The sequence below is a fragment of the Hypanus sabinus genome, chromosome 7, assembly GCF_030144855.1.
Source record: "Hypanus sabinus isolate sHypSab1 chromosome 7, sHypSab1.hap1, whole genome shotgun sequence".
In the NCBI taxonomy this organism is placed as follows: domain Eukaryota; kingdom Metazoa; phylum Chordata; class Chondrichthyes; order Myliobatiformes; family Dasyatidae; genus Hypanus; species Hypanus sabinus.
The window spans coordinates 85,937,828-85,963,118 of NC_082712.1; the positions used below are offsets into that span (position 1 = coordinate 85,937,828).

Sequence of the window (25,291 nt, forward strand, 5' to 3'; positions counted from 1 at the left end):
TGTTTTACAGAGCAGAAATTTACCCCTCTGTCCACTGGCCCAGACTCGTCACATTCCCTGACGCTCACCAAAACCCGAGAGGCTCCCAGCGGGACAAGGAACCGGGAGCCCTTCATCTCCCACCTCAGCCTCTCCCGCAGCCTTGTGAACAATGAGCTGAATTGTCCAATTGTTGGAATCAGGGAAACAGGGCATCACGTCTGTCATCATGGCTTGAGAATCCTGGCAGGAGTTCCCAACTCTCATCCTGTGCTTCCGGTGCCGTCTGCGTGTGGAGTTTACAAGTTCTCCCTTTGACCACGTGGCTTCCCCCCCCCCCCCCGGTACTCCAGCTCCCCCTCACATTCCAACAATGTGCCACTGGGAATCAGTCCCCTCGCGTCCGGGTAAGATTAGAACCAGGAGGGAGTTGAAGGAGGGGAGGGGGGCAAGTTGCATCACCATTTGGTGTGGAGGGGCCACCACACAGGATGAGAAAAAACCGTAAACTCAGTCAGCTCCATCATGGGTCCTAGCCTCCCCTGCACACAGGACATCTTCAAAACACAATGCCCCTAGAAGGCGGCAGCTATCATTAAGGACCCGACCTGGACCCGGCCTCTTCTCATTGCTACCATCCGGGAGGAGGTACAGGAGTCTCAAGACACACACTTCAGGAGCCGTTTCTTCCCCTCCGCCATCCGATTTCTGAATGGACACTGAATGCACGAACACTACCTCACTACGTTTTTTTTGTTCTTCTTTTGCACAGCTTGTCTATTTTTTTAAATTATACAGTCCTGTGCAAAAGTCTTAGGTTCATATATAGCTAGGGTACCCAAGATATTTGCACAGCACTGTGTTTGTCAACATGGAATGGAAAGCGAATTTTAAAGTCTGGTGGGAGCAAAGGATGTTGGGAATGGTAAGCGTGGAGCACCGTGGGAGGGGTATGGGGCAGGTGGCAGAGGAGTGTCAGGGATGGTGGGGGGTGTGGGGGGAAGGTGTTGGCATGGGTGCAGACACATCCAGCCCTGAGACACCAGGCAAGGTCATTTGAGTCCAAAGAATTGGTTTATTGATCCTTACAGAATGTCTCCCTGGTTCTTCCTGCTCCCTCCCCTCTCCCTTCCCCTTTTCCCAACCATGATTCCCCACTCCCTGTCCCCTTTCCCACTCTCAGTCCACAACAGAGTCTGTGTCGGGACCGCTACTTTTTACGTGAGATGTTAATGATCCAGATTGACGGCCTTGTAGCCACATTTGCAGATAGTGCTGAGGAAGCAGGGTGTCTGCAGAAGAATGATCAAAGTAGCAGATGGAGTGCGGTGTCAGGAAGTGTCTGGTCATGCACTTTGGTGGAAGAATAAAGGCACCGACTATTTTCTAAATGGGGAACGGAGTCAGAAATCAGAGGTGCAAAGGGACAAGAGCCCTCGTGCAGGATTCGCTAAAGACCTTGAATATAAAAGCAAGGGTGTAATGTTGAGGATTTCTAAGACATTGCTCAGACTATTCCTGGGAACACTGAGAGCAGATTTGGGCCCCTATCTAAGAAGCAATGTGCTGCCATTGGAGAGGGTCCAGAGGAGGTACACGAGAATGACTTCAGAAATTAGAGGGTTAACGTACGCGGAGCGTTTGGTGGCTCTGAACCTGTACTATTACATTCTACTCTTCACGAAATAAATACTAACTCTGCATTTACCACTGACTCAACCCGCAAGTGCACCTTTAGGGAGTGCTGGGTATATATTTATGTGTAGCTTTTCCCAAGTTCTATTGAACGTCTTTATTTTCATGTGAATGCCTGCAAGAAAATGTATCTCAGGGTAGTGTTCAGAGCTGCTTCTGAGAAGGTGCAAGTTCCTCCTTTTTCATCTGAACACTGTGCTATCAATAATGGTTTAAAAAGTTCCAGTTGTGGGGATATGGCTGTTTTTGTTGGGAGGAGAATGTAATGCCCTGGTTAAGATTTCTACTGCTATGCGGTGAGGTATTTTTGTTTTAGCAGTTTTGCATAAGATGGTTTTGACTTCGTCTAAGGAGATAAGGAGCCATGTTGCTCAACTTAGGAATGTTCTGTCAGCCAATCAGGACAGTCTGGGTACGTGTTGTGACTTCCCGTCCAGTGGGATGCCATGGAAGATTCCAGAGAGCTGGGCGGGATGGGGTTTCTGAAGGACAGTCTGGGTATGTGTTGTGACTTCCCGTCCAGTGGGATGCCATGGAAGATTCCAGAGAGCTGGGCGGGATGGGGTTTCTGAAGGACAGTCTGGGTACGTGTTGTGACTTCCCGCCCAGTGGGATGCCATGGAAGATTCCAGAGAGCTGGGCGGGATGGGGTTTCTGAAGGATAGTCTGGGTACGTGTTGTGACTTCCCGTCCAGTGGGATGCCATGGAAGATTCCAGAGAGCTGGGCGGGATGGGGTTTCTGAAGGACAGTCTGGGTATGTGTTGTGACTTCCCGTCCAGTGGGATGCCATGGAAGATTCCAGAGAGCTGGGCGGGATGGGGTTTCTGAAGGACAGTCTGGGTACGTGTTGTGACTTCCCGCCCAGTGGGATGCCATGGAAGATTCCAGAGAGCTGGGCGGGATGGGGTTTCTGAAGGATAGTCTGGGTACGTGTTGTGACTTCCCGCCCAGTGGGATGCCATGGAAGATTCCAGAGAGCTGGGCGGGATGGGGTTTCTGAAGGACAGTCTGGGTATGTGTTGTGACTTCCCGTCCAGTGGGATGCCATGGAAGATTCCAGAGAGCTGGGCGGGATGGGGTTTCTGAAGGACAGTCTGGGTACGTGTTGTGACTTCCCGTCCAGTGGGATGCCATGGAAGATTCCAGAGAGCTGGGCGGGATGGGGTTTCTGAAGGACAGTCTGGGTACGTGTTGTGACTTCCCGCCCAGTGGGATGCCATGGAAGATTCCAGAGAGCTGGGTGGGATGGGGTTTCTGAAGGATAGTCTGGTTTCGATCTTTTGACAGGAGCTGCAGAGCAGGGCACAGGGGAAGAGGCCTGCCGAATGCCGTTTGAAGGGGAGTCCCCGTTCTAAGAAATGCTTTGTGCAGACGAATGGTTCCAAGGAGGAAGGGCCAATACTCCTGGGTTATCCAGTTTGTTCGAGGGAAGCTCGAACTGTGACTGGTGTCCCTCATGCAGAACATGGGTTCCATGCGTGAGTAAAGTGATGCTGGATAAGTCATTTCCTGGAGAACACTAACCTTGCATGGGACAGTATTTACTCAGCATTCACAATTCATGTCCCTCCTGAAACATCCCAACTTTCCTGTTTGGTTGAACCCCAAATCACACTGACTCTAGACGTACATTGCTAATGAAAGGTGACCTTCTCACGGGGCTTTAGCAGAGTTAGCTAACAGGCCAAGTTTGTAATGAGCCCCAGAGAGAGGGTTCAGTAGTGTATGATATCATATAGGTACTTCGATAACAAATTCAATTATTTGGTGTGAGCAGAGCAACCTAGGAAGGTGCAGATGAACCAACCCCTCTGCAATACATGACTCCTCCGCAGAGAGAGTTCCGTTCACCAAGTTCCTGGGAGTTCACATGACAGACGACCTCATCTGGTTCCTCCCTGAATAAGAAGGCACAGAAGCCCCTCACTTCCTGAGGAGATTGAGACAAGCAAGACTCTACCAAACCCACCCCCTGCCATCTTAACCGAATTTTACAGGAGCACCATTGTGAGCATCCTGACAAGTTGCATCTCCATCTGGTACGGGAGCAGCCGAGCATCAGACTGGAAATCCCCACAAAGGACCATGAGAACGGCTGAGGATCTCCCTACCATCCACTGGGGCATTGGGAACGTTTATCAGGAACGCTGTGTACACAGGACCCTTGGTAGTATCAAGGGTTCCACTCATCTCTTCAGCATCCTCTGACTTTCGACCATCAGGCAGGAGACTCCGATGTATAAAAACAAGAATGGTCAGGATGGGAAACAGTTTTCGCTCAGGCCATTGGGCTTCTGACCTCCCTGCCACATCGCATTGGAAGTGTCACTGTTCCGTACCTTACCGTATTTAATATTAATTCACTTTAGTTTGTTATTTACGTGTGATGTATTTGTTGCTTCATAAATTATGATGCGTTCCGAGTACTATTGTGCTTTACACCGTGGATTAGAGAAACATGGTCTCATTTCCCCGGGACCCCCTGTACATACAGACATACTCCCTGGATTATATACCTCTACATAGCTAAATGATAACAAACTTGACTTCTTTACTTCTGTCTCCTATGTTCTCTAAAAAAAATCTTGCTTGGGGAGTGGCATGCATTTCAGAATCAAATATATTTCAATAGCTGAAGGAGTGGAGGGGTTGACCCCCACCCCGGCCGGTTAGGGATGGGCTGCAAATGGTGGCCACCTACCCGATTGTAGATGAAGAGGCTGAGCTGGTCATGTGGGTAATCCAGAGTAACGAGATGGTCCAAGAATTCCTGGAAGAAGGGGGTTGGCTGGAGGATGAAGACACCAATCGTCACATGAGGGTAGTCCTCATCCTGTGGGAGGAAAACACCAGGGTCAAGCAGGGAGAATTTCATCAGTCCTACACCCACAGACTCACTGCACCCCCGGCACACCCTGTAAATACTGACACACTCCCCTGAGACCCCCTGTACATACTGACACACTCCCCCGAGACCCCCTGTACATACTGACACACTCCCTGGGTAACCCATTTAAATACTGACACACTCCCCTGAGACCCCCTGTACATACTGACACACTCCCTGGGTAACCCATTTAAATACTGATACTCCTAGAACAAACAGAGCAAATGACAGAGGAAAAGATTGAAAGTGGAGGGGCAGAACAAATGCACGCACGCACGCACACACATACACACACGATCCCTTGCACACAAACTCACAACTGTGCGCTTTACCTGCAGCTCCGAAAAGTCCAACATGTCTTCGTCGCAGATCCCGCATCCGGTCTCGTGTGTCCAGGCATTGGGAATATAGTTTCCCAGATAACTGAGCTGGAGCTGAGTGAGAAAACATTTCACAATTCAGTCCCTGCGAACCACGGTAGAGTGTCAGCAAAAGGACATTCGGGGAAGGGCAGGGGACAAGGCCTGTAACACTGTAGGTGCTGCAGCAGGGTTAGGGTCAATTTAGGGTGGTCCCATTCCCATTTCGACATGTCAGTCCACGACCTTTCTACTTGCCGCAGTGAGTCAACGCTCAATCTACCCAGAGATTCAAAGCACATTTATTATCAAAATATGCATGCAGTACACAACCCCAAGATTTGCCTTCCCCACAGACAGCCATAAAACAAAGGACCAAAGAAAATATCCAACATCACACGCAAAAAAAATTGCGCAAATGGCAAAAAAATGAGTGAACACACAGAATATCAAACTTCAAATGCTGAGACCCTCCCCCTTCCCTTTTCAATTCCCCTCCTCCCACGGTGTACTCTCTTCCTCGTTAGATTCCTTCTCCAGCCCTCCATCTTTCCCACCTATCACCTTCCAGCTTCTTTCTTCATCCTCTCTCCCCCATCCACCTGGCTTCACCCATCACCTTCTACTGTACTCCTCCAATTCCCACCCCCCACCCCCACCTTCTTATTCTGGCCTCTCCCCCCTTCCTTTCCAGTCCTGACGAAGGGTCTCAGCCTGAAATCTCTAATCGAATCCCCTCCTGACCTGCTGAGTTCCTCCAGCATTTTGTGTTTGTTGGTGACATACCTCGGGCTGTCTCCCTGATAGTCCACAAAACTGGCTCTTTCACTTCTTCTGCACTTGTTGCTGTTTGCGCGACTTGGTTGATTTTTTTGTGTTGGGGGGGTGGTTGGGGTTTGGACTTTGCTGGCCTTGTTGCTGTTTGCATTCGAGTGTTTTTTTTTTAAGCACACGGGGTTTTGATGCTGTTCTTTGAATGGCTCCCATGTTTTGTGGCTGTCTGGAGAAGACAAATCTCACAGTTGTATACTGTATACATTCTTTGATAATAAATAAACCCTGAACCTTGTTTGTTGCTCCAGATTTCCAGCATCTGCAGAACCTCTTATTAACAAAGTGTGTATATGTCACCATATGCTACCTTGAGATTAATTTTCTTGCAGGCATTCACAATGGAACAAGGAAATACAACAGAATCTGTGAAAAATTACTCACACGCAGACTGACAAACAGCCAAGGTGCAGAAAAGACAAACCGTGCAAACACAAAAATATAAGCAAATACTTAATATTGAGAACACAAGTTTTAATCATTTGTTGAGTTACAACTTGGAACAGGCCTTTCCAGCCCTTTGAGGCGCACCGCCCAACAACCCCCCCGATGTATCCTAACCTAATCAAAGGACAATTTACAATGACCAGTTAATCTACCAACGGGTATGTCTTTGGAGTGTGGGGAGCACCCAGAGGAGACTATGTGGTCACGGGGAGACCGTACAAACTCTCTACTTGCAAGTGGGTCCGTAAGCTACAGAATCAGTTCAGTGTGGAGGTGAGTGAAGTTATCCACGCCGGTTCAGGAGCCTGGGTGTTGAAGGGTAACGACCGTCCCTGAACCTGGAGGTGTGGGACCCAAGGCTCACATACCTCGTTCCCGACAGCAGCAGTGTGAAGACAGCGTGGTCTGGATGGTGGGGGTCTTTGATGATGGATGCTGCTCACAGATAGTGGGCAGTCAACCCAGGCAAGTAAAGCTTTCGAAGAACAAAGCTTCCCTTTGCACAGCATATGGTGGCATATACACACTTTGTTAACTTATAATAAGAGATTCGGCAGATGCTGGAAACCTAGAGCAACAAACAAGGTTCAGGGTATATTTATAATCAAAGAATGTATACAGTATACAACTGTGAGATTTGTCTTCTCCAGACAGCCACAAACCAAGGAAAACATTTGAATGGCTTGAAAGTGCAATCATTGACACCATACAGACGATCTCCGAAGAGTATTGGTCACCTGAATTGTCAAGACACTGTCCAGAAGAAAGCAATGGCAAACCACTTGCGCAGGAAAAAAATTACCAAGAACAGTCACGGTGTTTAGCCCATGATCGGCCACAGCACACAACACAAAACACAACACTGATGATGATTGTGAATGACGATTGATCTTGCAAGTAAGGAATTTGAACAGGCATGGTTTACCAAATGGTCAATATCTGTAACTGCTAGTCATTTACAGTCACAGAGTCATAGAGGAGTACAGCACAAAAACAGGCCCTTCAGCCCATCTAGTCCATGCTGAAAACCATTTAAACTGCCTATTCCCATCAACCTGCATTGGGACCACAGCCCTACACACCTCTTCTATCCACGTACCTATCCAAACCTCAAATGCTGAAATTGAGCTCGCATGCACTACGTGTGCTGGCAGCTTGTTCCACACTCTCACCTCCCTCTGAGTGAAGAAGTTTCCCCACATGTTCCCTTTAAACTTTTCACCTTGCACCCTTAACTCATAGCCTCCGGTTGTAGTTCCACCCAACCTCAAAGGAAAAAGCTTGCTTGCATTTATCCTATCTATACCCCTCAATTTTGTATACTTCTATCAAATCTCCTCTTAATGTTCTACGTTCCAAGGAATAAAGTCCTAACCTAATCAATCTTTCCTTGTAATTCAGGACCTCCAGTCCCGGCAACATCCTTGTAAATTTTCTCTGCACTCTTTCAACCTTACTTACATCTTTCCTGCAGGTTGGTGACCAAAACTACACACAATACTCCAAATTAGGCCTCACCAATGTCTTATACAATTTCAACATAACGTCCCTTCTCCTGAGCTCACATTGTTCTCAATGTGCACAAGTGAAACAAAAGTGTGATTAGGTAACGTGTGCCAGTTTTCAGAGACCAATTAATCGTCAATGCAGTGCAAGGCCACTTAATAGATTTTTGCAGGAAACTGGCAAGTCAGTCTCTTCTAGTTAATTAAAACAACGACCCTTCTCCCTCTGCCCACAGTCAATTTGGATTTCCAGTGAACTAATCAAACTGCCTACCTTAAACATTTGATATGGATTGCAAATTTTAAAAACTTTCATAAATATAAGGCTTTTGATAAGAATTATGAGTAATATACATCTTATTCAAAAGTTCAAAGTAAATTTCTATTATTGAAGAATATTAAAGGCTTATCAAAGGCTTTTCATCAATACCAATGCCCACAAACAGAAAGGTCTACAGAAAGTGGTGGATGCAGCCCAGTCCATCGCAGGCAAAGTCTTCCCCACCATTCGGCACATTTACATGGAGTGCCGCCACAAGAAAGCAACACCACCCAGGTCATGCTCCCTGCTCACTGAGAAGGAGGTACAGATCCCACACAAGTCTTCAGGAACACTTACAACAGGTGGAGTACTCCTTATCTGAAATTCCAAAACCCAAAAAACTCTGAAATCCAAACTTTTTTTTATTTTTGAGCGCTGACGTGACATCACATATGGAAAATTCCACAGGACACTGGGAAGGTTCACCACAGACTGTTCTGAGAAGTGACCTCACAAATGTAATGGACAGCAGTTAAGGAAAAACAGAAAAAAAACGCTGCATAAAGCGAAAAATGAAGAGCTCAGTCGACTATTGTCAGCAGAGTGAACACAGGCTGCCTAAACGTATGCTGATTATGAAACAAGCAAAAATCTATCTCACTGAACTAAAAACTGAAGGTAATCATGAATATTCAGCAGGCTGGTTGCAGAAATTTAGGGCACGGCATTACATTTTCAAAGCGTCTGCTGATCACAAAAATTTAGCAACAGAACAAGACTAGAAATCTGATTGTATTTGTGTCTTAGAGAATGGCATTAAATTTTTAAAGCTTCACTGATGAAAATCTAAAACCAGAACGAGTCTACAATGCTGATTTATTTTTATACCTTACAAAAAAACTAATAAAAAAGTAAAATACAAATAACCAGTGTCCCAACATTTTAATTCTGATTCCTATTTCTGATGAGTCGATCGATGGCCTCTTCTTGTGTCAAGATGTGGCCACCCCTCAGAGTGGAGAAGCAACACCTTATAAACAGTCTGGGTGGCCTCCAACCTGATGGTATGAAAATAGATTTCTCTTTCCAGTGAGCAAATCTTCCCCCACACCCCCCCTCTGCCTTCCTTTATTCCTCAGTCTGACCTTTCATTTCTCACCTGTCTATCACCTCCCCTGGGTCCCCTCTCCTTCCCTTTCCCCTACGGGGTCTTCTCCTATCAATCAGACTCCTTCCTCTCCAGCCCTTCACCTTCCCACCCGCCTGGCTTCACCTGTCATCTTCCAGCCACCCCATCACCCCAGCTTTTTATTCTGGCATCTCCCCCCTTCCTTCTTAGTCTTGAAGAAGGGTCTCAGCCCAAAACGTTGACTGTTTACTCCTTTCCACGGCTGCTGCCAGGCCTGCTGAGTTTCTCCGGCATTTTGTGTGTGTTGTTTCAAATACAGTGTACTGTAGATTTTTAATCAAAACACAGCATCCTAGGCAGAGACTGAAAGCTTGACGTGTTTGCTATTGTCGTCCATCAGCTGATTCAGGTATTCTCCCGAAGCTGCTACGCTGCTTCTGTTATTCGGCACATATTATATAAAAAAATACCATAAGGCCATAAGATATGGGAGCAGAATTAGGCCATTTGGCCCAATGAGTCTATCCCCCCATTCCATCATGGCTGATCCAATTTTCTTCTCAACTCTAATCTCCTGCCTTCCCCCTGTATCCCTTCATGTCCTGACCAATCAAGAATCTATCAACCTCTGTCCTAAATATGTATAAAGACTTGGCCTCCCTGCGTGTGGCAATGAATTCCAGAGTCACCGCTCTCTGGCTATAGAAATGCCTCTTCATCTCCGTTCTAAAAGGGCGCCCCTCTGTTCTGAGGCTATGCCCTCTAGTTTTAGACTCCCTACCATAAGAAACATTCTCTCCACGTCCACTCTATTGAGGCATTTCACCATTGGACAGGTTTCAGTGAGGTCCCCTCCTCATTCGTCTGAATTCTGGCGAACACAGGCTTAGAGCCATCAAATACTCTTCCTATCACAAGCTGTTTGCATTACATCAATAATTGTTGCTGTTCAGTACATAAATGTAAGACAAAAAGTCTGCTTACTGGTAGCCCATAAATTCACTCAGAAATCACAGTGATCCCAAGCTACTTCATTATATATTCCATAAACAGAAAAATGGCAAAAAAACAAAACACTTCCAGCCCCAAGAACTTCAGATAAGGGAATATCGATACATGAAATTAAAACAAGTTTGATTCCGTCTGGGGAGTTTATCAGATGAGTCACCGTATAAGGCATCCTTTGACGCTGGAACCAGATGCACGATGAGGTGTACTCTGTGTGTACACGGAACTATAAATTCCATCCTCGTGGCTGAAAGTGCCTCGGGACAAGGAACAAAAATAACTGGGTTTCCAGTAGTGGAATAGACTACTGCAACATTCCAGCAAAAGAAAAACACAAAAGAAAAAGAATTACTTATAATGCAGATTCAATGGGAAACGGGAGGTTTGTGTGAAACAATTCCACAATACAAATGCTCTTAGGAATGCATCTACCTTGCTGTAACAGACCAGTCCCCACCGGTACCGTACCCCGGTGTTACACAGCAACAGACCCATCCCCACCGGTACCATACACTGGTGTTATACAGTGACAGACTCGTCCCCACCGGTACCGTACCCCGGTGTTATACAGTGACAGCCCCGTCCCCACCGGTACCATACCCCGGTGTTATACAGTGACAGACTCGTCCCCACCGGTACCGTACACCGGTGTAACACAGTGACAGCCCCATCCCCACCGGTACCGTATCCCGGTGTTATACAGTGACAGACCCGTCCCCACCGGTACCATACCCTGGTGTTATACAGTGACAGCCCCGTCCCCACCGGTACCATACCCCGGTGTTATACAGTGACAGACTCGTCCCCACCGGTACCATACCCCGGTGTTATACAGTGACAGACTCGTCCCCACCGGTACCGTACCCCGGTGTAACACAGTGACAGCCCCATCCCCACCGGTACCGTACACCGGTGTTATACAGTGACAGACCCGTCCCCACCGGTACTGTACCCAGTGTTATACAGTGACAGACACCTCCCCACTGGTACCGTATCCTGGTGTTATACAGTGACAGACCCGTCCTCACCGGTACCGTACACCGGTGTTATACAGTGACAGACCCGTCCCCACCGGTACTGTACCCAGTGTTATACAGTGACAGACACCTCCCCACTGGTACCGTTCCCCGGTGTTATACAGTGACAGACCTGTCCCCACCGGTACTGTACCCCAGTGTTATACAGTGACAGACCCGTCCCCACCGGTACCGTACCTCGGTGTTACACAGTGACAGACCCGTCCCCACTGGTACCGTACCCCAGTGTTACACAGTGACAGACCCGTCCCCACCGGTGCCGTACCCCAGTGTTACACAGTGACAGACCTGTCCCCACTGGTACCGTACCCCAGTGTTATACAGTGACAGACCCGTCCCCACCGGTACTGTACCCAGTGTTATACAGCGACAGACCCATCCCCACCAGTACTGTACCCAGTGTTATACAGTGACAGACACCTCCCCACTGGTACCGTACCCCAGTGTTATACAGTGACAGACCCGTCCCCACCGGTACCGTACCTCGGTGTTACACAGTGACAGACCCATCCCCACCGGTACTGTACCCCAGTGTTACACAGTGACAGACCCGTCCCCACCGGTACCGTACCCCAGTGTTATACACTGACAGACCCGTCCCCACTGGTACTGTATCCGTGTTATACAGTGACAGACACCTCCCCACTGGTATTGTACCCTCATGTTATACAGTGACAGACCTGTCCCCACCGGTACTGTACCCCAGTGTTATACAGTGACAGACCCGTCCCCACCGGTACCGTACCTCGGTGTTACACAGTGACAGACCCGTCCCCACTGGTACCGTACCCCAGTGTTACACAGTGACAGACCCGTCCCCACCGGTGCCGTACCCCAGTGTTACACAGTGACAGACCCGTCCCCACTGGTACCGTACCCCAGTGTTATACAGTGACAGACCCGTCCCCACCGGTACTGTACCCAGTGTTATACAGCGACAGACCCATCCCCACCAGTACTGTACCCAGTGTTATACAGTGACAGACACCTCCCCACTGGTACCGTACCCCAGTGTTATACAGTGACAGACCCGTCCCCACTGGTACCGTACCTCGGTGTTACACAGTGACAGACCCATCCCCACCGGTACTGTACCCCAGTGTTACACAGTGACAGACCCGTCCCCACCGGTACCGTACCCCAGTGTTATACACTGACAGACCTGTCCCCACCGGTACCGTACCCCAGTTTTATACAGTGACAGACCCGTCCCCACTGGTACCGTACCCGTGTTATACAGTGCCAGACTCGTCCCCACCGGTACCGTACCCCGGTGTTATACAGTGACAGACCCGTCCCCATCGGTACCGTACCCCGGTGTTATACAGTGACAGACCTGTCCCCATCGGTACCATACCCCGGTGTTATACAGTGACGGACCCATCCCCACCGGTACCGTACCTAGTGTTATACAGTGACAGACCCGTCCCCACTGGTACTGTATCCGTGTTATACAGTGACAGACACCTCCCCACTGGTATTGTACCCTCATGTTATACAGTGACAGACCTGTCCCCACCGGTACTGTACCCCAGTGTTATACAGTGACAGACCCGTCCCCACCGGTACCGTACCTCGGTGTTACACAGTGACAGACCCGTCCCCACTGGTACCGTACCCCAGTGTTACACAGTGACAGACCCGTCCCCACCGGTGCCGTACCCCAGTGTTACACAGTGACAGACCCGTCCCCACCAGTATTGTACCTTCATGTTATACAGTGACAGACCCATCCCCACTGGTATTGTACCCTCATGTTATACAATGACAACCTCAACCAAGCAGGCCCATTCTCACCTCTACTGCCGCCCACCCCTTAGCCCAGTGTTGTTGGGATCCTGTTACCTTGGTAGGCCCGTTGCCATGGATAATCACCGGTAACGTGTCCTGGGCAATGTTCCGTACTCTGGCCTTCCCTCTCTCAAACTTCAGAACCACTTCATCTGTGAGGCGGCAGAGAAACAGTTAAAAAGAAAACACCAAGGTAAGAGGTCATTCGCCCATTGAAATCCTGCTAGTTCTGGGGTCCGTCCAGCAGGCCTGGCCCCAATTAGTCTTCCCGCATTGCCACCCTATTCCCTTCAGGACAGCAGATGGGTCATTTTTTTGCCAGATTTTCCTTACTCTGATCTCCCTTGAATCTTTTGTTTAAAACTTTAAATCTTTGCTTCCTCTAAACGTTGTGGAGCTCGGCGAGCTTGAGAATTAGTTTACAGACGTTTCTTCACCAGTCGAGGTGACATGCTCAGCGCCCAGTTGTTGGTGTTTCTCTCTGGGAGTGCTCACATTTATATATCTTCACTTGCCTCAGTCCTGACTCTATTGGCTCCCGTCCTTCGGCTCTATCGTGTTGACTTCAATATGTCTGTTCACAGAAGAGAACCATGCTTCGTGTTTGGCTTGTCACTGATCCCAATACATGAAGACCGAGAAGGACACCACTTCAGCTCAGATATCTCTACTGAGAGATCTGCAATCAAGCATATCGAAATTGACACTACAGGGCCAAAGGCCAGGAGCCAATAGAATTCAAAGGTGGACAATCAGGACTGAGACAAGTGAATGTTGGGGGGGCATTCCCAGAGGGAAACACCAACAACTGGGTGCTGAGGGTGTCACCTCGACTGGTGACAAAACATCTGCAAGCGAACGGCCAAGCTTGGTGAACACTGCAACATCAAACACCTCAACCCAAGCTACCGATACTCCCCACCATCTTGTTCCTGAAGCCACCCACTCCCAGATGTCATTAGATACGTCCAGCTACTCCCCATTCCTGATGGCAGAGATGAAGGCCATGTGTTGACACTAGCCCATTCAGTCCATTGAACTGCCCATTAAGGAATAACCCACCAGAGCACCCAGGGAAACCCATGTCATCACACGTGGAATGTACAGTGCTGGAGATCAGGATCAAACCCATGGTCCCTGGAACTACGAGGTGATGGCTTTGCCCACTGCGCCACTGTACTACAGCGGCTGGATGCAGGCTTTATAAGGCACTGGTCACATCAGTATGGAGTATTGAGAGCAGTTTTGGGCCTTGCACCTAAAAAAGGATGTGCTGGCTTTGGAGAGGGTCCAGAGGAAGTTCATGAGAATGATGCCGGGAATGTAAGGGTTAAGCTTGCAGGAGTTTAGAACAATTGGCACAGTGGTGTAGTGGTTAGCACAAAAATTTTCAGCACCAGGACCAGGTTCAGCCGCGTGGGTTTCCTGCCACATTCTGAAGACCTACCGGTTGGCAGCCTAATTGGTCATTGTACATTGTCACACGATTAGGCTACGATTAAACCGGGGGATCGCTGGCCAGCGTGGCTCAAAGGGCCAGAAGGGCCTATTCCACAATATATCTCAATAAAAGAAAATGGGGGTTCGGGTCTCTCATTGAAACCCACCGAATACTAAAAGGCCTAGATAGAGTGGACATGGAGAGGATGTTTCGTATGGTAGATGACTCTAGGATCAGAGGGCACTGCCTCAGAACAGGACATCCCTTCAGAACAGAGATGAGGAGGAATGTCTTTAGCCAGAGCATGGTGAACCCGTGGAATTCACTGCCAGTGGAGGCCAAGCCAATGGATATCTTTAAAACGGAGGTTGACAGGTTCTTGATTAGCAAGGATGCCAAAAGTTCCAGGAAGAAGTCAGGAGATGGGGTAGAGAGAGAAAATAAACCAACTGTGATGGAATGGCAGAACCTTCTTGACAGGCCCTGTGGCCTAATCCTGCTCCTATCTATGGTCCTCAAGGTCCAGGCTCAGGCTGGGAAAACATCTACAGCCCTGATGAGGACTTTCTCCCCCACCAGGATCCCAGGAAGGTGAGGGTCAGACAGCAGGAAGGGACAGGTGGAGCGGGGAGACGGAGGAAACTCGGAACTTACCGAGAGCACCGTTGAGGTTCTGGAAGATTATGGATCGATGGTCGAGCGTTATCTTGTATTTTTCCTGCGGGAACAGAGATTGGAAAACAAGGAATGCTTTTGGGGTTTTCCACTCTGAGGCTTCCCTTCCCAGACTTCCAGAGTGAGAGGATGACAAAGGGCCCCAAGAGGGAGGGGAAGAGATTGGCAGAGTAGGGAGAAGGGAGCAGATAGCTACACAACAGGTAAGTGGTTTATAATTGTCATGTGCACCAAGATACTGTGAAAAGCTTTTGCATTTCATCCAGGCAGATCAGTCCATAAATTAGTACCTCAAGTACAAAAGGGAAACAAAACAGAAAATACAGTAACTGCAACACGTACAAACAAGCTGGGTGAACTCAGCAGGTCAGGAAGCATCTGTTGGAAGGAGTAGTCAATGCTTCGGGCCGAGACCCTTCGTCAGGACTAAAGAAGGAGGGGGCAGGGGCCCCATAAAGAAGGTGGGGGGAGGGTGGAAAACCAATCAGAGGAAAGATCAAGGGGTTGGGGAGGGGAAGCAGGGAGGGGATAGGCTGGAGAGGTGAAGAAGGAATGTAAGGGGAAAGCACTATGGGTAGTAGAAGAAGGCAGAATCATGAGAGAGGTGATAGGCAGCTAGAAAAGGAGACAGAGTGATGAGATAGGGGAAGGGAGAGGGAGGGAATTACCGGAAGTTGGATGAGGCCAAACTTCGGTTGGAGAAGCAACACCTCATCTACCGTCTGGGTAGTCTCTAGCCCCTTGGTATGAACATCAAATTCTCCAACTTCCGGTAATTCCCTCCCTCTCCCTTCCCCCATCCCAGTTTCACTCTGTCTCCTCTTCTAGCTGCCTATCACCTCTCTCATGACTGTACCTTCTTCTACTACCCATAGTGCTTTCCCCTTACACTCCTTCTTTCCCTCTCCTGCCTATCCCCTCCCTGCTTCCCCTCCCCCACCCCTTGATCTTTCCTCTGATTGGTTTTCCACCCACCCCCACTTTCTTTATGGGGCCCCTGCCCCCTCCTTCTTCAGTCCTGACGAAGGGTTTCGACCCGAAATGTTGACTGCTCATTTCAACGGATGCTTCCTGACCTGCTGAGTTCATCCAGCTTGTTTGTCCGTGTTGATTTGACCACAGCATCTGCAGTGTACTTTGTGTTTACTATAGAGTAACCACGTTTTACAGGAGCACCGTTGAGAGCATCCTGACAAGCTGCACCTCCATCTGGTATGACAGCATCCAAGCATCGGACCAGAAGTCCCTACAAAGGACAGTGAGCACGGCTGAGAGGGTCATAGGGTCTCCCTACCATCCATCAGGGACATTTATCAGGAGCGCTGCTTACACAGGGTCCTAAGTCTTATCAAGGATTCCATCCACCCATCCATCATCCTCTTTGACTTTCTACCTTCCGGCAGGAGACTCCGATGCATAAAGACAAGAACGGTCAGGATGGGAAACAAATTCTTCCCTCAGGACACTGGGTTTCTGAACTCCCTGCCGCATCGCATTCAAAGTGTCACTGGTTAATCTGTTCTGAACCTGACAATATTTAATTCACGCATTTCAGCTTACTTCTGCGCAATTCATCTGTAGATTCTATCCTTACCTCCACAAGTTATCGTGTTATGTGCACGACAATGTTTTATACCCTGGTTTGGAGAAACGTTGTCTTGTTGAACTTTGTACACTAGCTTAAATGGTTCAGCATGGGCAGGATGGGCCAAAGGGCCCGTTTCTGCGACTCTCTCTGTGACGATAAACCTGACACTAAGGTGTAGCAGTTACAGAGGAAACAAGAGGTACCTTGTGAGACAATGTTCCACCTCACCTGATGGAGGCATAGACAGAGTGGACAGAGATTCTCAGGGTAGAAATGTCTCACACCAGAGGGTGAAGGTGAGAGGGGTGGGTTCAAAGGGGAATGAGGGGCAAGTTTTTTTACTCAGAGGGGGGTGGATTCTTGGAATGCGCTGCCTGGTATGGTGTCAGAGGCAAATACATCAGAGGCTTTGGACAGGCACATGGATGTGAGGAAAATGGAGAGATATGGACATGGTGTAGGTAGGAGGGATTCGTGTTTGGGTGTTTCTGATTTGCTTTTTAGATGGCTCTTAGCACAACACTGTGGGCTGAATGGCCTGTTTCTGTGCTGTACTCTTTGTTCATCAAATTAAGGGACCATTTAATAATCCAATACCATCGAGGAAGAAGCTGTCCTTGAGGCTGGGGGCACGCACTTCCAGGCGTTTGTATGAGAAGAGAGAACGTCCGAAGCGGCTGCTTGCTTTACTGAGGGAGGGAGGGAGTCTGTGGAGGAGAGAGACTGAATGAAGTGACGAGGGTTGGGTCAAGGGGCCCTCACAACAGTGTTTAGGAGGTACTCGGTCCCTGGCACTCACCCGCAGCTCAGGGTTGAGGTAGATCTGGGTGTAGAAGAGCTGGTCATCATCGTCATCCTTGAACTTCCACTGTTGAACGATGTCGTTGATGTAGGAAGCATACCCAATAAACCCTGGAGAGAAGGCAAAACGGGGGAGTGGGAGAGGCAGGGGGCAGGTAGTGAGGGGAAAGGAGAGGGAGGGGCAGAGGGCAAAGGAGAGGGAGAGGCAGTGAGGGGAAAGGAGGGAGAGGCAGTGAGGGGAAAGGAGGGAGAGGCAGTGAGGGGAAAGAAGGGAGGGTAATGAGGGGAAAGAAGGAAGAGGAGTGGGAAGTGGGGAAGGTGGTGAGGGGGAAGGAGAAGCAGATATCAAATGAATGGAGAGATAGGGAAGGGAAAAGAGGGAGGAGGAGGGAAGCAGGGAAAGTTAGATGGGAGAGGTAGGGAGGGGGAAGGAGGGGGAGGTGGTGGGAAAGGAAAGGAGAAGCAGAGAAGAGCCAGATACAGAGGTCAAGAGCAAATCACCATTCCACAATCTTCACTGCACCCCACCCCCCCGTCCTTGTAGCTCACACAGCCAAACCCCAGACACCAACACCCATGCAGACCCTTGGATCTCCCCCTCCCCACCAGATGGGGCCTTGGCTACCATCTCACTAGACCAGCAGCTGCCACACAGCCTCAGCACTACGCTCGAGGGCTGAGGGATCCAGGTACTGCTCTGGGCGGTTAAACTTGAGAGGGTGGGCAGATGCCGGTAGAGGGCTTGTTGAGTGAGTGGGGCACCTTGGGGATTCAGCAAGAAAACAGAGTTGGACCAGAGGTAATAGAGCGAGGAAATTTATTTATTTTGAAAGGACTAGAATACAAAAGCATGTAATGCTGAGGGTTTACAAGATGGTGGTCAGACTGCATTTGGAGTACTGTGAGCAGTATTGGGCCCCATACCTTAAAAAGGAGGATGTACTGCCATTGAAGGGGGACCAGGAGAGGACCCTCTGAACCAGGGGTTCCCAACCTATTTCATGCCATAAACCAGTACCATTAAACAAGAGGTCCATGCACCCAGGTTACAAACTCCTATCTGGACTATGCAATGATGCCAGGAATGAAGGGGTTAATGTATTAAGGAGCATTTGAAGGCCCAGGGCCTGTACGTGCTTGAGTTCAGAAGAATGAGTGGGGGCGGGGGAAGTGGCAAGTTTCATTGAAACCAAATGGATAGAGTGGGCGAGGAGAAGATACTTCCAAGAGTGGGAGAATCTAGCCAGAGGGCAGAGTCTCAGAATAGAGGGGCATCCCTTTAGAGCAGAGATGAGAAGGAATTTCTTCAGCCAGAGAGTGGTGAATTTTGGAATTCATTGCCACTGGTCTGTGGAGGCCAAGTCATTGAGCGTATTTGAAGTAGAGGTTGATAAGATTCTTGATTAGCCAGGGCATCAAGGGTCATGGGGAGAAGGCAAGAGAATGGGGTCGACGGGGATAGCATCTCCCATGGGGAACGCTGGTACTGGCCGCCCATCAGAAGCTCTCACCTCCGGAGTTGAGGTACGGCTTGCCACTGTGGATAGGTGGATAGAGGTCCTCCAAAGACTCGTCGGGCCACAGGAACTCCTCCGCTGCGAAGATCACCTTGTGATTAAAGTACAGGAACTTCTTCAGCAGCTCCACGGGCGGACCAGCGAAGATGACATCATAACTGCAGGACCAGACAGAGTGACACCATCACTGAGTGACGGGCCGTAACCCCGAGCTCTTCAGCTTGAATGGGGCACTTGCAGGGGGCAGAGACAGCTCGGTGGAACCAGGGATCACAGTCTCGAAAGAAAGGGCCAGTGATTCAGGGCAGAGACCCAAGCAACATGACTGGGTCGAGCCTCCTCTCTATGAACTTTGGACTCTATCTACACTTCTTTCTGCCTAGGTACAGCAGCCAGCATAACCGAATACCCTACCCACTCCAGAAATTCTCGCTTCTCCCTCCTCCCATCGGGCAGAAGATACAACAGCCTGAAAGCACATACCATCAGGCTCAAGGACAGCTTCTATCGCACTTTTATCAGATTCTTGAACGGACCTCTAGCACAACAATTGGGACTCTCAGCTTCTTAATCGACCTCATTATGATCTTGCACTTTATCACTTACCTGCACTGCAAGTTTTCCATAAGACCAAAGGACACAGGAACAGAATTAGGCAATTTGGTCCATTGAATCTGCTCTGCCATTCAATCATAGCTGATCCTATTTTACCCTCCTCAAATCCATTCCCCAGACTTCTCCCATAACTTTTGATGCCCTGTCCAAACAAGAATCTATCAAACTCTGCCTTAAATACATGCAACAACCTCCTTTGGACCCTCTCCAATGCCAGCACATCTTTTCTAAGATGAGGGGCTCAAATCTGTTCACGATACTCAAGGTGAGGACTCACCAGTGCCTTATAAAGCCTCAGCATCACATCCCTGCTCTTGTATTCTGGACCTCTTGAAATGAATGCTAACATTGCATTTGCCTTTCTCAGCACTGACTCTATCTGCAAGTTAAACTTTGGGGTGTTCTGCACAAGGATTCCCAAGATCCTTTCCATCTCTGATATTTAGAATTTCTCCTCATTTAGAAAATAGTCACCACATTTATTTCTACTACCAAAGTGCATGCCCATGCATTTTCCAACATAATATTTCATTTGCCACTCTCTTGCCCTTTCTCCTAATCTAAGTCCTTCTATATCCTACCTGTTTCCTCAACACTACCTGCCCCCCACCAATCTTCGTATCAACTGCAAACTTTACAAGAAACATGTCTGTTCCATCATCTAAATCTTTGATATACAGCATAAAAAGCAGTCCCAACACGGACTCCTGCAGAACACCACTAGTCATTGGCAGCATATCAGAAAAGGATTCTTTCAGTTCCACTCGCTGCCTCCTACCAATCAGCCAATGTTAGTAACTTTCTAGTAATACTATGGGCTCTTAACCTGATAAACAGCCTTATGTGTGGCACCTTGTCAAAGGCCTTCTGAAAATCCAAATATACCACACCCATTCCATCCCCTTTATCTATCCTACTTGTAAAGGTCTCAAAGAATTCCAACAGGTTCGTCAGGCAGGATTTTCCCCTTAGGAAAACAATGCTGACTTTGTCCTATCTTGTGTCTGTGTCACCAAGTACTCCATCACCTCACCCTTAACAATTGACTGTAACATCTTCCCAACCACTGAGGTCAGGCTAACTGGTCTATAATTTCCTTTCTGCTGCCTTCCTCCTTTCTTAAAGAGTGGAGTGACATTTGCAATTTTCCAGTCCTCTGGCACCATGCCAGAGTCCAATGATATTTGGAAGATCATTTCTAATGCCTCCACAATCTCTACCGCTATCTCTTTCAGAACCCGTGGGTGCAGTTCATCTGGTCTGGGTGACTTATATACCCTTGGGTCTTTCAGCTTTTTGAGCACCTTCTCTCTTGTAACAGTAACTGCACTCACTCTCTTCCCTCACACCCTTCAACATCTGGCACACTGCTAGTGTCTTCCACAGTCAAGACTGATGCAAAATACGAATTTAATTCATTTTCCATCCCTTTTTCTCCTGTTATTATTTCTCCGGCCTCATTTTCTTGTGGTCCTATATCCACCCTCATCTCTCTTATTTTTAACATACTTGAAAAAGCTTTTACTAACCACTTTGATATTGTTTGCTAGTTTGCTTTCATCTTTCCCCTCCTAATGATTATTTTAGTTGCTCTCTGTAAGTTTTTATATGCTTCCCAATCCTCTGTCTTCTCACTAATTTTTGCTTTGTTGTATGCCCTCTCTTTTGCTTTTACACTAGCTTTGAATTCGCTTGTCAGCAACAGTTGTACTATTTCACGGTTTTGAGTATTTCTTTGTTTTTGGAATCAATCCTGCACCTTCCTCATTTTTCCCAGAAACTCATGTCATTGCTACTCTGCTGTCATCCCTGCCAACAGCTCCTTCCAATTTACTTTGGCCAACTCGTCTCTCCTACCACTGTCATTTCCCTTACTGCTATGTCAGACTTTACTTTGTCTCGATCAAATTTCAAGTTGAACACAATATTATTGTGATCACTGTCTACTAAGGGTTCTTTTACCTTAAGATCCCTAATCACCTCTGATTCATTACATAACACCCAATCCAGTATAGCTGATCCCCTACAGGCTCAATGACAAACTGCTCTAAAAAGCCAACAATAAAGTCACTCTAGAGATCCATTTCCAACCTGATTTTCCCAAGCGACCTGTATGTCCCATGACTATCATAACATTTCCCTTTTGATACGCCTTTTCTATTTCTCATTGTAATCTGTGGTCCACAGCCCAGTACTGTTGGGAGGCCTGTATATAACTGACATCAGGGTCCTTTTACCCTTGCAGTTTCTTAACTCAACCCACAAGAATTCAACATCTTCCAATCCTATGTCACCCCTTTCTACTGATTTGATGCCATTCTCTACCAGCAAAGCCACAACACCCCCTCTGCCTTGCTTCATATCCCTTCATTACAACGTGTAACCTTGGACATTCAGCTCCCAACTACAACCATCCTTCATCCATGGTTCAGTGATGGCCACAACATCATACCCAACATTCTGTAATACTGCAACAAGATCATCCAGCCATTTCTTATACTCCGTGAATTGAGATATAACACTGTGAGTACTGTATTTGCTACCCTTTTTGATTCTACATCCCTAATGCACTGATACTCCCATTTGTCCTATCACCTGCCTGCCCTTCCTGACTGCACGCTATCTTTGCTTTTTTACCACTAGAAAATGAGGCAGGAGAAATGATCACAGGAACAAGGAGATGGTGATGAACTAAATGAGTATTTTGCATTAGTCTTCACTGTGGAAGACTCTAGCAGTGTGCCTGATGTTGTAGTGTGTGAAGGAAGAGAAGTGGGTGCAGTTACTGTTACAAGAGAGAAGATGCTCAAAAAGCTGAAAGACCTAAAGGTACATAAGTCACCTGGACCAGAGGAACTGCACCCTAGGGTTCTGAAAGAGGTAGCGTTAGAGATCGTGGTGGCATTAGAAATGATCTTTCAAAAATCACTGGACTCTGGTATGGTGCTAGAGGATTGGAAAATTGCAAATGTCACTCCACTCTTTAAGAAAGGAGGAAAGCAGCAGAAAGGATATTATAGACCAGTTAGCCTCGCCTCAGTGGTTGGGAAGATGTTAAGGATGAGGTGATGGAGTACTTGGTGACACAGGACAAGACAGGACAAAGTCAGCATGGTTTCCTTCAGGAAAAATCCTGCCTGACAAACCTGTTAGAATTCTTTGAGAAGATTACAAGTAGGATAGATAAAGGGGATGCAGTGGATGTTGTATATTTGGACTTTCAAAATGCCTTTGACAAGGTGACACACATGAGGCTGCTTACCAAGTTAAGAGCCCACAGTATTACAGGAAAGTTAATAACATGGTTTGAGTATTGGGTGATTGGTAGGAGGCAGCAAGTGGGAATAAAAGGATCCTTGTCTGGTTGGCTGCCAGTGACTAGTGGTGTTCCGCAGGGGTCAGTGTTGGGAACCACTTCTTTTTATGCTGTATATCAAAGATTTAGATGATGGAACAGACATGTTTCTTGTAAAGTTTGCAGATGATACGAAGATTGGTGAGGGGCAGGTAGTGTTGAGGAAACAGGAAGGATGCAGAAGGACTTAGACAGATTAGGAGAATGGGCAAGAGAGTGGCAAATGAAATACAATGTTGGAAAATGCATGGTCATGCACTTTGGTAGAAGAAATAAATGTGCAGACTATTTTCTAAACGGGGAGAAACTCCAGGAACCTGAGATGCAGAGGAACTTGGGAGTCCTTGTGCAGAACACTCTGAAAGTTAACTTGCAGGTCGAGTCGTGGTGAGGAAGGCTAATGCCATGTTAGCATTCGTTTCAAGAGGTCTAGAATACAAGAGCAAGGATGTGATGCTGAGGCTTTATGAGACACTGGTGAGGCCGCACCTTGAGTATTGTGAACAGTTTTGGGCTCCTCATCTTAGAAAAGATGTGCTGGCATTGGAGAGGGTCCAGAGGAGGTTCACAAGGATGATTCCAGGAATGAGAGGATTATCATACGAGGAACGTTTGATGGCTCTGGGTCTATATTCGCTGGAATTCAGAAGGATGAGTGGGGATCTCATTGAAACCTTTCAAATGTTGAAAGGCCAAGACAGAGTAGATGTGGAAAGGATGTTTCCCATGGTGGGAGAGTCTAGGACAAGAGGGCACAGCCTCAGGATAGAGGGGCGCCCTTTCAAAACAGAGACGTGAAGAAATTGCTTTAGCAAAAGGGTGGGGAACTTGTGGAATTTGTCACATGCAGCTATGGAGGCCAGGTTATTGGGTGTATTTAAGTCAGAGATTGATAGGTTCTTGATTGAAAATGGCATCAAAGGTTATGGGGAGAAGGCCAGGAACTGGGGCTGAGGAGGAGATATTAAAAAAGAATCAGCCATGATTGAATGGCGGAGCAGACTAGATGGGCCAGATGGCCTAATTCTGCTCCTATGTCTTATAGTCTTTACCATACATCCTATCCTGAGTCCCTTCACTCTGGTTCCCACCCTCCTACCAAATTAGTTTAAACCCTCCCCAACAGCTCTAACAGCTCTCTCTGCCCGCGAGAATACTGGCCCCCCCTTGGGTTCAGGCGCAACCCGTCTCTTTTGAACAGGTCATAACTCCCCCCAAAAGATACCCCAATGATCCAAGAAGCTGAAATCCCATCCCCTGCACCAGCTTCTTAGCCTTGCACTAAACTGCCAAATCATCCTGTTTCTACCCTCACTGGCGTGTGGCACAGACAGCAATCCAGCAATTATTACCTTGGAGGTCCTACTGCTCACCTTTCTGCCCAGTCTCAATTCTCTTTTCAGGATTTCTTTGCCTTTCTTTCCTATGTCATTGGTACCAATATGTACCAAGACAGCTGGCTGCTCTCCCTCCCCTCTCCGATACTTTATGATAGCATTTATACCCATTAGGGGGACAATTACTTCACTAACTTCGAAGCATCATCAGTTTTGTTAGTTTCTATTAGCTTTTAATACCCGTTTTGTGAATAGTTGGGTGTTGGGGCCAAGATAAAGGAGGTACAAGGTGCTCCTTCCCACTGCTAGCCTGCGGGTCACCCTTGGGCAATTGTGAAGCACCTGCTTAGCCCTCCCCACACCCAGAACAGGGTCATGTGAAGCCATGGGAGCAGATGGTGAATGGTCATATGGGTAGCCAGGCACATCACAAGTCCTGGTTATGTGAACACTGACGCCAGGCAGACAATCTCCGAAGAGTTTTGATAATGGCTGGGGTCACCCGTCTTGTAAAGACACTGCCCAGAAGAAGGCAATGGCAAACCATTGGTGTAGAAAAGTTTGCCAAGGACAGTCATGGACACGGAATGACCATGATCCAATTACCATGCAAAATAAACACACATCACATATCAAAACAGCTGACATCATACAACCATGCATGGATTGTTTTTGGCAAAACACAAAACATGCTCTTGACTTCACTTGTTTTGATCTTGAACCTCATTGAGCTGCACTGCATTTTCTCTGTAAACATGAGACTTTATTCTGCATTCTTTTACCTTGTTCCACCTCGATGCATTGTGTAATGATCAGATCTGTATGAACAGTTTGCAAGGCAGGTTTTTCCACTGCATCTTGGGTACACGTGACAACAATAAACGAGTTCCATTTCTCGTATCAAACACAAACTGCTGGAGGAACTCAGCAGGTCAAGCATCATCTACAAAGGGGAATAAATAGTCGATGTTTCAAGCTGAAACCTTTCATCAGATGCTCCTTTCCTTTCAATGGCCCGAAGTACGGACTG

At 47.8% G+C, this 25,291-nt stretch overlaps 1 protein-coding gene across 2 annotated transcripts in view; it reads right to left on the reverse strand.

Annotated features, from left to right (window-relative positions):
- LOC132396930 (multifunctional procollagen lysine hydroxylase and glycosyltransferase LH3-like) overlaps positions 1 to 25,291 on the reverse strand; it is a 149,367-nt gene that overhangs the window by 88,148 nt on the left and 35,928 nt on the right. Inside the window, exons 4-10 of one of the 2 annotated variants that reach the window (XM_059975046.1) lie at positions 25,044 to 25,204; positions 18,949 to 19,112; positions 17,436 to 17,548; positions 15,028 to 15,091; positions 12,987 to 13,084; positions 4,896 to 4,997; positions 4,378 to 4,509 (exon numbers count right to left, since the gene is read on the reverse strand). In XM_059975046.1, coding sequence (XP_059831029.1) covers positions 4,378 to 4,509; positions 4,896 to 4,997; positions 12,987 to 13,084; positions 15,028 to 15,091; positions 17,436 to 17,548; positions 18,949 to 19,112; positions 25,044 to 25,204 — 834 coding nt within the window. The remainder of the gene's footprint in view (positions 1 to 4,377; positions 4,510 to 4,895; positions 4,998 to 12,986; positions 13,085 to 15,027; positions 15,092 to 17,435; positions 17,549 to 18,948; positions 19,113 to 25,043; positions 25,205 to 25,291) is intronic. The other variant, XM_059975045.1, reaches the window with a different exon arrangement.